Source organism: Astatotilapia calliptera, chromosome 23 (assembly GCF_900246225.1).
Source record: "Astatotilapia calliptera chromosome 23, fAstCal1.2, whole genome shotgun sequence".
Lineage (NCBI taxonomy): Eukaryota > Metazoa > Chordata > Actinopteri > Cichliformes > Cichlidae > Astatotilapia > Astatotilapia calliptera.
In genome coordinates, this window is record NC_039323.1 from 6,625,367 (window position 1) to 6,637,532 (window position 12,166).

At 41.2% G+C, this 12,166-nt stretch overlaps 2 protein-coding genes across 2 annotated transcripts; both read right to left on the bottom strand.

Moving 5' to 3' along the window:
* Positions 1-343: 343 nt before the first annotated feature.
* Positions 344-3,658, bottom strand: caiap (CARD- and ANK-containing Inflammasome Adaptor Protein). The gene is made up of 4 exons (XM_026159336.1): positions 2,272-3,658; positions 1,974-2,157; positions 1,210-1,432; positions 344-1,127 (listed from the first exon to the last, which is right to left on the bottom strand). Exons 1-4 carry the CDS (start codon positions 3,437-3,439, stop codon positions 381-383), a joined length of 2,322 nt encoding a protein of 773 aa, XP_026015121.1. The 5' UTR covers positions 3,440-3,658; the 3' UTR covers positions 344-380.
* A 2,572-nt stretch (positions 3,659-6,230) lies between these two features.
* jun (Jun proto-oncogene, AP-1 transcription factor subunit) lies at positions 6,231-8,152 on the bottom strand. Its single transcript, XM_026159791.1, has one exon. The coding sequence runs from the start codon at positions 7,961-7,963 to the stop codon at positions 6,980-6,982; it is 984 nt and encodes a 327-aa protein (XP_026015576.1). The 5' UTR covers positions 7,964-8,152; the 3' UTR covers positions 6,231-6,979.
* Between the last annotated feature and the right edge of the window lie 4,014 nt (positions 8,153-12,166).

Here is a 12,166-nt window from a genome sequence, read left to right on the forward strand (position 1 = left end):
TGGTCGTTGAAGTGACTAACTCTAAAACCACAGGTGGGCAAAAAGAAGCAATGGTTAGATTTTTTTTAATGCTTCACCACAAAAAGGTATCAGTCAGCTTAGCCGAAGGTGTATTCGGTAGAAGGTGCTAGGAAAAGTCTGAGTTTCATTTTAATCTGGATGAAAGTAGAAGAGCAAAAAATAATCAACCTTTAGGTGCATGCCTAAGAATAAAATATGAACAGTTGACTGCAAGAATACATAGCAAACAGGAAGAAATACAATGAATCAAGAGCGATATATGCAAAACGAGAAAAATATAACCAAAAATAAGAGAAAGACACACACTAGAGAACAAGTTGCAAAGTGCTTGGATCAACATCGTTCACAAATTATGATGCTTACTTCATAAGAAACATCTTCCTCTTGAGTAAAATTGCAGTGTTCTCATGCTCTGGTGTGTGTTTAGTTTCTGCAACTTGCAATGGTGTCTTCCCTATATTATTTTTAGCCTGCAGATTGGCTTTATTCCTCCATCCTACATTTCCAGCTTGTCCCCAGTTTACAAGTATTTTCATTACTTTGTGGTGTCCACCACGTGCAGCACAGTGCAGAGGTGTGTCTTTATTGTGATCTGTAGCATTTATCTTGGCCCCAGCTTCCAGGAGCCGCAGAGCTACACTATCATGTCCCTTCTCAGCTGCAGCATGAAGTGGTGTTTTCCTCCATGCATTCCTGTCTTCAGTCCCCTTATTGTTGAGCGGCTGAAGAAGGGCTGTAACCACACTGTGCCCACCAGCTGCTGCGTAATGAAGAGGAGTGGAGCCATCCATGTCTCTAGCTCGCCTCTTTGCCCTGTGGGAAAGCAGTGAAATCGCCACGTCTACTTTTCCCTCCATAGCAGCCAGGTGGAGGGGAGTTTTTTTCTCATTATCAGTGGCATCTGGGTCAGCTTTGGCTGACAGCAGCAAGTCCACCACACAACTATCTACCTGGGAAAAGGCTGCCCAGTGCAGGGCTGTCCTCCCCAGCCGGTCTTTGACTCCAGGTTCTGCCTTGTTATGAAGAAGTTGGATCACTGTGTCTGTGTGACCCTGCATGCTGGCTATATGCAGAGGGGTCAGACCATCCTGGCCTACTACATTTACCTATAGCAATGACACACAACTTTGCATTAATATACTGAAAATCTACAGAACTGATAGCAATCGTTAATGCTTTGACAATTACCTGTGCTCCACCTTTTAACAGCAGACCAGTTATGTCAGGCCCATCACATTGAGCTGCCAGGTGGAGAGGGGTGTGGCCTTTAGCTCCCTTAATGTTTGGGTCCAGTCCTTTTTCTAGCAGTGTGTGCACTATGGGCTTGCTACCACTGCGAGCAGCCAAGTGCAATGCTGAAGAGAGGTCAGATAAAGTAGCATCCAGTTTTGCATTTTTTGCTACGAGAACACTAGAATAAAAAAAGCCAAAATGTAAGATATTACATATTTGGCTTAGCTGCTAAAAAAAATACAGAAAAGGGACAGTTAAAATAGATGCATATGCTCTGCACCAAATATGTACAACACAACATAAATGATGATATATATAAAATTAGAAACAAACATGGAAAATACATATTTGTTATAGAAGGACAATGATGAGCATTTTGCCTTTTCTAAACCCATTTGTGTCATTGCGCCTGTACAGTCGTGATTTTATTCTGCTATTTGACTTGGACCAGCATCTGGTGCCACAAATATCTCACTGCTATTTTTTTTTAACATATACATAAATTATATTTGTGAATATAAACATTTATGAGGCAGGGTGGATTTTATAAAGGTAGTTAGACAGTGTTCTTCTTATTCTAGTATGTTCTTTAAGTAAACTACATAATTACGTGATTCCCACAATGATATGATTGATTTTGTTGAAATGCTCTTGAGTGTGAGTGTGAAGGCCTACGGGGGCTACTTTATTGCCACTGAATTTATTTTGAAAGAGGTCACCTGAAGACTTCTGAGTGTCCCAGCTCAGCTGACAGTAGGAGAGGCGTATATCTGCGACCGTCGCGCATGTTCACATCTGCTCCACTGTCTATCAGTGCACTCACCGCACCATCAAAGTTCATTCGAACAGCTGAAAAGAGAGCAGAGCCCAGGGCATCTTTGTTCAGGACTCCTCTGGCATTAGCTGTGGTTTGAACAAAACTGACCGTGAGCTTGGATGTTTTGCAGGTTTATTCTGTATTTGTGTAACATCTCAAAAACAAAGCAATGAATTGAAATAGAACTGGACCAAACTCACCAAGCAACAGCTGGAGAATTGATTCTTGATGAAGATTAATGGCTTCATATATGACATCATAGTCAGCTTTAGCCCCTGCATTGAGAAGGACAGTCATTGTTTTCTCATTGCTCTCCTTGACTGCATAAAACAGAGCTGCTTTGTTATGGCTGTTTAAGGCATCAACAGTGGCCCCGCTCTGCAACAGCAACTCAGCCAACCTCCAATCATCTTCCATGGCAGTCATGTGCAGAAACATATTCTGTCTGTGACTTTCAGACTGCCTGGCTTCCTCCTCCACCAGGAGTTTTACAGATTTCAGATGCCTATTTTCTGCTGCCAGGTGAATGGGAGTTTTGCCTTTCAAATCCAGAGTATGTATAGGGGCCCCAGCCTTCACTAGGGTCTTCATGAGCTCTGTGTGCCCTCTGCTGGCTGCTCTGTGAAGAGCTGTGTGGCCAGCGTCATTCTGGAGGTCCAATCTAGCCCCTTTTTGAATCAAGAGCTCAGCGATGGATAAATGCCCATTTTCTGCAGCTACATGTAATAGAGTTTCTTTGGAAGAATTGACAGTGTTGATATCACTGTCTTTTAACAGCTCCTCAAGTAATAAGAGATCCCCTTTTCTAGCAGCCATGTAAATGAGGCTTTCTGGTTTACTTTGAGCTGGTGTATGCTCTGATGTTGCAAGTACTATGGTACCACTTCCTTTCTTTGTAACACTAGATCCTTTTTTAATCCTTTTAGTATAAGTTCTCTGGGTTCCAGTTTGATCTGTTAATTTCCCCCCCCATTCACAATCTCTCTCCAGCAAATACCCAATCAGCTGTCTCCTGTTATCTTGAACTTGCTCGTTCATACTCCTTACATAGGTCTTGATTCGCTGGTATAGTTCAGGTTCTGCCAGCATAAGACACGGATGGAAGAATTTCCGACATGCTCGTTCACCTCTGGCCTCCAGGATGTCCAGGACCCTGGAGTTCTGATCTTTATGGGTCCTGATGGACAAAACAATAGATCTCCTTGCTGTTGTCATAACCCCCTCTGCAACCAAAAGATTCAGGAGATCCTCAGTATGTGAGATACCATAAACCAAATCCCTTCTCTTTGTCCGGATCACATCCACGGCATAAGGGTTCTTAGAATTTGATGCTGCATGGCTTTCAAAACCTTTGACATTATTCCACATTTTAAATTTGCAGGAAAATAAAAAAATGTTCCTTCAGCCTTCATGCGCCACAGTTGTTAGAATTTGTTGTTCTGATTTCTGTTTGTGTATTTTGTACCATATTGCTTAGTAAAATACCCCGCCCATAGCAACTACAACAGACAGAAGCCTTTCACTGTACAGATTCAGCCGGCTCAACCTGACCTTTGTGCAATTACGCGGTCAAGTTTCCATTAGATGCAGTTAATTGTTTTATCTAGTAATAGCACTTCAATCCTCAATCACTGTGAAATTATTGTATTAGTATTGTATTAGTAAGAGGTGACAAGAATAATAGCTGTGTAAAAATAACATTGTTTTGCATGTTTGTGAAAGCGATAAAATAGATAATGGTGTGTGGGGGAGAAGAAAGATTCTCCCTTATGTCTGAATCACTCTTGGCCTAAATGTCAAAATCGGTTTGATATATAATAATGACAACTTTTGATTTCCTTTTATCATTTGATGAAGAGATATAGAGCTATTAATAATATTTATGAGTAAAATTAGCAGAAGTTTTATACCCTGAAAGACACTCCCCCAATACAAGTACAGTTAGACTTTATGCAGCAGAATGCTGCTGCATAAAGTCTCATGGAGACAGTCTAACAGTATTTATTAGCATGAAGCAGCATGTTTTTGTATAACAATCCATTTTATTTTATAGATTAGATGCGTAAATTAAAGACTCTATAGTGTGACTAAGGGAGTGGCTGAAGCCTGTACTATAATGCAAACATTTGCGAAGTAACTTTAACTTTCAAATACATGTAAACTTCTTTAGTAAAAATATACATATGCCCCCTTTGAATGTGGGGAAGTTTAGGTATAAAATAGCCTGGATACCAAGCAACTAGATCGATCAACATATTATTTCTGTTCTATTGTTCCTATTATCATTTATGTGAGCTGTTAGTGAACTATTCTACAGAATGCGGATTTTGTTAAAGAACGTTTGTTTTTATTATGATCTCCTGATATTTAACATCTAGACGTCTGCTTTTAGTCGCCCTTGGAGTCATTTGATGGATTTGCCTGTTTAATTAAGTCCGGTCTATTCTTTAGATTACGTCTCAGGACACATCGTATTATGCAAAGAGGAGATTATGTAGTCAGTCGATTCACTTCCCGTAATAAACGCCTCCTCGGTCCTGACGTGGGTCTTCCGAGCGTTCCCTCTCCTTATATGGCAGGGGAGGGCACTGCTTTCCGGAATGATGTCACAATGCCCCAAGTTTGAGAAATCAGAGCAGATTTGTAGAGAAATCGGGATTCCTGAAGGAATAATTAAAGGGAAAGGGAGAAAAGTGTCTATTTGGATATGTCTCCCACAGAGATTGTCTCTATTAAGGAAAAATAATACAAACAATTAAAACAAAGACAACACCTGAATTCCCTTATTTGACGTGTTCAAACAGGTTGTGTTATAAAGATATTTGATGTTTGTTTGTATATAAAAGAATTAAAAAGCAAACAAAAAATAAAATCGGAAAATATAAAGATTGAAAAGAAAGAGAACATTTAATATTCTGTCAGCCTTAGCATCGCAGTGTGTCAGAGACTTCGTTAGGTTTTCAGTCAACAACCCGTTCTGTTTTATTTACACTCTATATGACAGTCTCTATTAATTTCCACAAAAATTAATATCTGATAACCCGATATAAATTGCAACAGATCTGTGGAGATTTCGAGCACCGGTAATCCACCCCAATGTATGTCGCCCTCCAGTGTTTCATTAAGAGCAGCACACGTGCTGATGTCCAGCAGTATTTGAAAGCCCACTCCTTTTATCTGCTGTAGGCCACGCCTGAGCTGCACCTGCTGCGTAAGCATGAACGAGACTCACTTTAATTGCTGGGTTTAGTGAAGACATCAAGAAAAAAAATTTACGCCTGTTTTTTTATAAGTGAAAAATTTGACCCCCCCCCCCCCCCCCCCCCCAAAAAAAATCCCAATTTATTTCAAAAGTGCTCATAACATATTTATAGGCCCACATTGCTGTACCGTAAATAAGTTAAAGAATATTCAGCACTTTGAGATACTGAGCTCCAGGCTTGTATTTTCTTTTTTCTTGTGGTTAAAGCCATCACCACAAAGCCTTTGTTTGGGTTATTGTTTGTTCTTTTAGCTGGTACTGACTGAAAGATGACTATGTGATTAAAAAAAAAGACTCACCATATATATACATAATCCCACCAAGCCACAGTTTATTGTATTAATTTATCCCATACAGAGATTTGCACTTCAGAACCTAACACTTCTTTTTTTTCTTTGACATGCTGAAACCTTTTTGAATACTTACAAAAGGACAGAGCAATGGTGAATAACTGAATGATGAAATAGCAAGGGAGATGTTGTATTAATCAAATCAGTTCCAGATTTCTTAATTAAGGGTTGCACACCTTAGCCTATTGTGACTGAGTGTTACATGATGTGAAAATGTTACTTATTGCTCAAAGCAATGGGAGACTTTATAGGGCAGTTACACTTTTCTTCTTCTGAGCCTGTGTGAGCTGAGACACAAAAGTGGAGATCGCAAACTCTACAACCCCAATTTGCAGAACTGGCCTCCATCAGGAGTAAGTGAGCCCGGCCTGCCAGCTGAAACACAATCACTCAGCTTCAATCAATACCAGTACTAATGGAATTTAGCTTGAGGTACTCAGCACTAGCAGCTCTTACAACATGTTGCAACATGTTTTATTGTTTGACTTCTTCGTGGCACACCCACTTTTTATGTCACACTCTTACAAGTACACAGAGGCGATGTTGCTTCATTTTATCTGGTTTATTTTCTTAAATATTGATTAATTTCTTAAGTGCTCAGAAAACAAACATAAAAAATTATACAGTATTCTTATTACAAATGGTAAACATAAGTACTCCAAGTTGATCTTATATACATATAACAATGAGTGAAACCCCATTAACAGCTTTAGAAAAAAACAAGTAAATCTTGAAGCTTTTCTAACTTAATTTCTTACAATTAAGAAAAAAATGTACATTGTACTTTAACTCATGAGTCAGGCAGCATTTGTTGCAACTTTTCAGCCGTTTAGAGTTGACCAACACGCCTAAAAAGTGAGGCCATTAATTATGGCTACAGCAAGAAAAGTCTGTATTGCGTGTGATTTAAAAAAAAAAAAAATCCTCTAATACTGAGTTTTTCCATTGATGGTCATGATGAAGTCCATGCAGGGCTCGGTGTAAATCAAGAAAACGTCAGTCCTGTCCAGTTCTGTAAAGAAAAACAGCACGACACAGAAACAGAAGGGGTTTCTGCCTGTTGCCATGTCCCTTCTGGTTCATGGCTATTGTCACAGTCCTGAGCCCATCTCTAGGACGCGCCACTGGGGAGCGCGTGGCACTCAGTTTGGTACCGTCCCCGGTCCCGCCAGTGTCGCGCCACATCATCCCAAATACCGGAACGATTTCGGGAGTCGCAGACACTCACTACCACAGGAAGCGTCCTATTCTTTCAACTACAGTCTTTTCTCTCTCTCCTCTGTCGCTGACACCACCTCAGAAGGTCTGGAGCTGCTGCGTTAACATAAGCTGGCACCCGCTGTTTACGTGGTTCATCACCTTCTGCTTCAGCTGGGCCACCTGCTCGCGCAACATGTTGGCGGTGGATGCGAGCTCGGAGTTCTGTGACTTTAGGGTCTTCACTTTCTCCTCCAGCCTTGAGATCCGCTCCAGCTTCCTCTTCCGGCATTTGGAGGCAGCGATGCGGTTTCTCATCCGCTTTCTCTCAGCCTTGATGCGCTCCTGACTCTCCATATCGATTGGAGAAAGAGGAGGGGTCTCCCCTGGCATCTCGGGCACGGTTTGGGGCTCCTCTTTGAGCGCAGTGAGCCGGGGGAGCTGGGCAGGGGAAGGCTGGCCGTAGATGGGAAGCTGAGGCGGGGCAGCAGAGAAGGACATAGTGGGGGCTGAGGTGGTGTAGTTTGGTGCCGACACGGTACTGATGGCCGGGTTGAAAGTGTTCAAGTCCTCATAAACCGGCGACTCAGAGCGCATGGCAGCATTGTTGTTGTATACGGTGGCACCGGCAACAGATGAAACAGGCGGCAGCGCAGTGTTGACAGTTGCCGGTGGAGTCGAGGTGACACTCACGTTTGTTGTGCCCGGCATGTTCTGGTGGTGGAGCTCAGCCAGGGCGCGCACAAACCCCTCCGCGAAGCCCTCCTGCTCGTCAGTGACATTCTTGGGGCACAGGAACTGGGTCGGGGTCGGCGTGGTGGTGATGAGTCCGTTGCTGGACTGGATGATCAGCCTCTCCAGCTCCGGAGAGGCCAGCTTCAGCAAACCCACGTCGGGGGAGGTGAGGATGTCGCCAGCTTTGGCGCGGAGGTGAGGTTTCAGAGCGCTCGGCGGGTCGGTGAGGTTCAGTGTCATGTTGTGTTTCAGCGCTTTGGGGTTGCTGTATCCGTAGCCGGCGTTGTCGTGCTGGGAGAAAGCGTTGAGTGAGTCGTCATAGAAAGTAGTTTCCATCTTGGTATACATAGAAGAAAAAATAAAACAAAAACCGAATGTAGCTACACAGTCTTCTACAAAAACAGCTTTCCGTCCCCCCTTCTCTTCTTCCTGGTTACCGAGGAGGAAAACACTGGTTTCCAAACGTCCTCTCTGTGCGTAAAAACTTCCAAACTTTGAGAGCGCACTTTTCTCGACACAGGAATCAGAACTTACTTCTTTCACCAAGCGATGGTCGGTTGTTCTATGTTGAGTGGAAATTGTTCACAAAGCTTTTGTCAAAGTATCCAGACTTATATTGAGTCCGTGAATGAAAAGCGCCTCGCGGCTCTAACTTTTCCTGTCAGCCACCGAGCGTCTCCGGTGTGCTCACCGCTTGCGTGTGTGTATACTCTGAGCGGTCCAGCGTGGAGGCAAACCTTATCTGCTGCCGCTGCCTCTCTAAAAATAACCATGATGTCATGACGGGGCTCTCCCATTGGCTGAGGGGCGTGTCTCTGAGGCGGGGCTGAGTCCTCCGATAAGGCGCGTTGCCTAGACGACCACCACCCAGAAGATTCTTAATCTCGCGGTGGATTGTGGGATGAGGTAATGCTGTAAAGGAGAACGTAAGCGCGCTGCATTGTGGGATGACGTATTGTTTTTGAATATTTGGTTACCCGCTTTACTGTCAGTGGCGGGACAGGCAGCGATCAGAGCAGCGCGTCCAGACCCCAGTCTCTCTTATTACGATGATTTTGTTGTGAACCAGCCCAAATACTCATCTGCTAACTTTTACTGTTACTTTTATTTATGCCTTTTTTTATTTGCTTAAAGTTTTTTGCACACATGGAAGCTTTTCATTTAGTCGTTTAGAACCACGCGAAAGTAAAAATAAATCATAATATATGATGAATTTCATCAGGCTAAACTTTTCAAAGTTTCTATGACTTTAAAATAGATGATACTATGTGGAGAAGTGATATTTTCCTTCAACACTCAAACTGCTTGAAATTAAATACTTGTCTTTTTATATAGGGTAAGAAAGGTGTATGCACTCAGTAATAGCTCTGGTTTACTAATAATGATAAAGAATATATTGCTGAATTTGAGACAAAAAAATCAAAGTTACACCTGACTCATAATATTTTGTAGCAGGCCTGTATTTGTTTCTTGTTTTTATCAGTTTGTAGAGTTTTATTTAATTTTATCTATGTTACTTTATAAAAGTAAATAAATTGTTTAAAAAATAATAAAATAGGGTGGCTTTAAAGTGTTATATATAGATTATTATTATTATTTTTATTTTATTTTATTTTTTACAAATTGAACTCTTTTTATTGCAGGTTTCTTTGTAATTAACCTCATTTCTTTTGTTTTTGTTTAAGTAAAACATGGATAATTCTGAAAACTTACAGATGAAATCACCGAAACCCTTTTTGTATGAACAAATTACAGCTTATTTTTCCATGTATATGCAGACTTGCGATGGAAAGTCTTTGTGACGTTTTACTTATTGGTCTCGGAATATTATGGTGGTCTTGGGTTGGTGGTCCCATATAATTTGTCTTACCTAGCACATAGACACACCCTGCATTTCCTTGTGACTGTACTGTGTACGGTAAATGCTGAGGGAGTTAAAATTTGACACCTAAGAAAGGTTAATATAAACACAGACATATTTAGTCACAATCCACCTAGCACTGCACATTCTGGGTGGATTGGCATCAACCAGTAGTCTGACATTTCAAGACAACTGTCTGTTGATTCAGTCATCAAGAGACATGTTTTAATCAAGTCTCTTGCTTCTGCAAAGACGGCACACTGCAAAGCCATATTTAAGACCTTTTATTTCTGCTAAAACTGCAAGTTGTTAAAGAGATCTACAGACGTCTGTTTGTTCTCATAAAGAGCAAGTATATGTCCTATTATCTGTGTCAGGGTGTGTAATTAGTGCAGTACACTCCATTGTCCCATGGCCCTTGGTCAGAAATCAAGCTGGTTTAATGGCAGGAGGTTAACTGGTGTGTCTTATGTGTCTCCCCCACACTCCCACTGTCTGGGTCATCCACTGCCCTGCCAGCTTTACTGCACACTCTCTCCAGCACATCCAGTCTAAATATGTCCCCCTTGTGTGACAAGTAAATCAGTCCCCTGGCGCTAGCTGGCTCAGAGAGGCACCTAAGGAGGCTGAACTGGATCATAAAAAACCACCACCGTCTGACTTTTTATGGCTGCTAATGTTGTCTTTATGTACTGTTTTATGTGTCAAACTCGGGCTATTAATAAAGTCAAATATAATCTGATCTAACTGGTTGGCTTAACAGATCTTATTTTGTTTCAGTTATGAGACAAATTGCTTTTCTTTAAGGCGACGGGACACATTAGGAAACGCTTAAGATGAGTTTTGCAAAGTAAATTTATGCAGTGTTTCCTATTATGTTACGTTCTGTCAGTTTCATTCACTGTTTTGTAGTTTCATAACAATCACTCTAGTAACAAAATAAGAGGAAGCAGAATATGTACGAGTTCTTTAGATGCCTGCTTACGATGTTCAACCAGCACATTCTGAAATATTTATCCATCTTTGCTCATTAATCTATTCATGACTTCTTTTCATTTAAGTTAAAGCACACACACACACAAAAGAAATCAGTGTTCTTGTGGTCGCCACCAGACAGCAGGGATCCATGTGTATGGCTTCACCCATTGTCCTGAATAGACGAATTAAGTTAAGGCAAAACATATGATGTCATTTAAAGTTATTATCTCATTTAAATTAAAGTGCTTTTAAGAGTCAAATCCCATGGCAAAAGTCAGGCCTTGGTGAATTCTGTTTTATATACTTTCAAATGGTGTTTAATACAGAACCCTTAAATGCTTCAATATGACTGAAGCCTGGATGAATGAATTGGGCCTGCTTTTCTTCCCTGGTTGCCATGCATAAAAAGTTATAAAGGGGTAACCACAGCATGGTAGTTTGCCAAAGTGATTTTCTGTGCAGGAACGTATGGGATAAGTACCCATACATTTACCATAAGAGTAAGAAATCATGTAGTTGGCTGTTCCCGGACCTGGACATTTAGGCAGCAGTGGATGCAAACATCAAGTAGCCATAATGGTAACCATAAAAAATATATAATGTTTGACCTGTAATTTTTACATGCACTTTTGCAGTCATTGTTGAGCATATTTAAAGATTAACATCCACAGTTTCTTATATGATTTTCCTCATGCTCACTAAAAGAATACATGAATATGTTAATAAGTAAATTTAAAAAAGAAAAAGAAGCAAAACAAAACAGAGGTCATCAACATTTTTAAGTGAAAAAAAAATAGGATGTCATCGTAATATTTAATCCAGATGTGAAAACAAAAACAGATGTTTATTTATAGGACAGATTTTACAGAAACACTTTGTTTTATATGCAACACAAAGGCCAGAGACACTTTCCTGGCTGCTTCTGGGGTTTATTTTCAAGATAAAGAATCAACATTGTCACACAAACATGTTTTTTTTTTGTTGTTTTTTTTTTTTGTCTTTCTTAGTGCTTTGTTCCTGCTCAGCTGCATCCTGTCCCGAAGTGGTACAATTGTGCCTTCTAAGTTGCCTCGTCTTTCCTCTGGTTAACTAACCCTTGCTGCTTGCTCAACATTTGTGTATTTTATCATAACCTTTTCCTCTCCGGCCTTTCATTCGTATGTTTCACCCCCTACATTCTTACGGTACCTCTGCGCTGTTTTCCCTCTGGACTGGATCACAGATGTCCTCCTCACGTATCCCCCCACACTTTGCTTTTCTCTTATCATTCTCATCCTCCTCTCTCACTCTTTCTCTCGTCTCACTCCTATCAGTGGCCAACCAGGCAGCAGGATTTCCCCTGTGATGGAAACAGGCTGTGGCCTAATTGTATTGTTACAGCAGCTCATTTCAGTAAAATCTCAGACTGCTCTCCGTGTTTGTGTTGGTATCAGTAGCTTAAACTGAAACACTGGCCAAAGCACCACACAGTGAGAAAGAAAAGCACAAGTGCAAAAGCAGTGAAACGTTTTAGAAACTTTTGCTCTTTACGTCAAACTGGGCATCCCTCGAGATTTGCAGGGTGAGTGAGAGACAAGGAGACAGACTGTTGAAGCGTTTGAGACAGTGCACACACACAATGGTCTTACGCTGTGAGAACAATTGTTGTTTCAGCTGCTATGTGACGGAAAAAAGCACCCAGCTGTGGCGATTGTGTGTGTCCTGCTGGACTG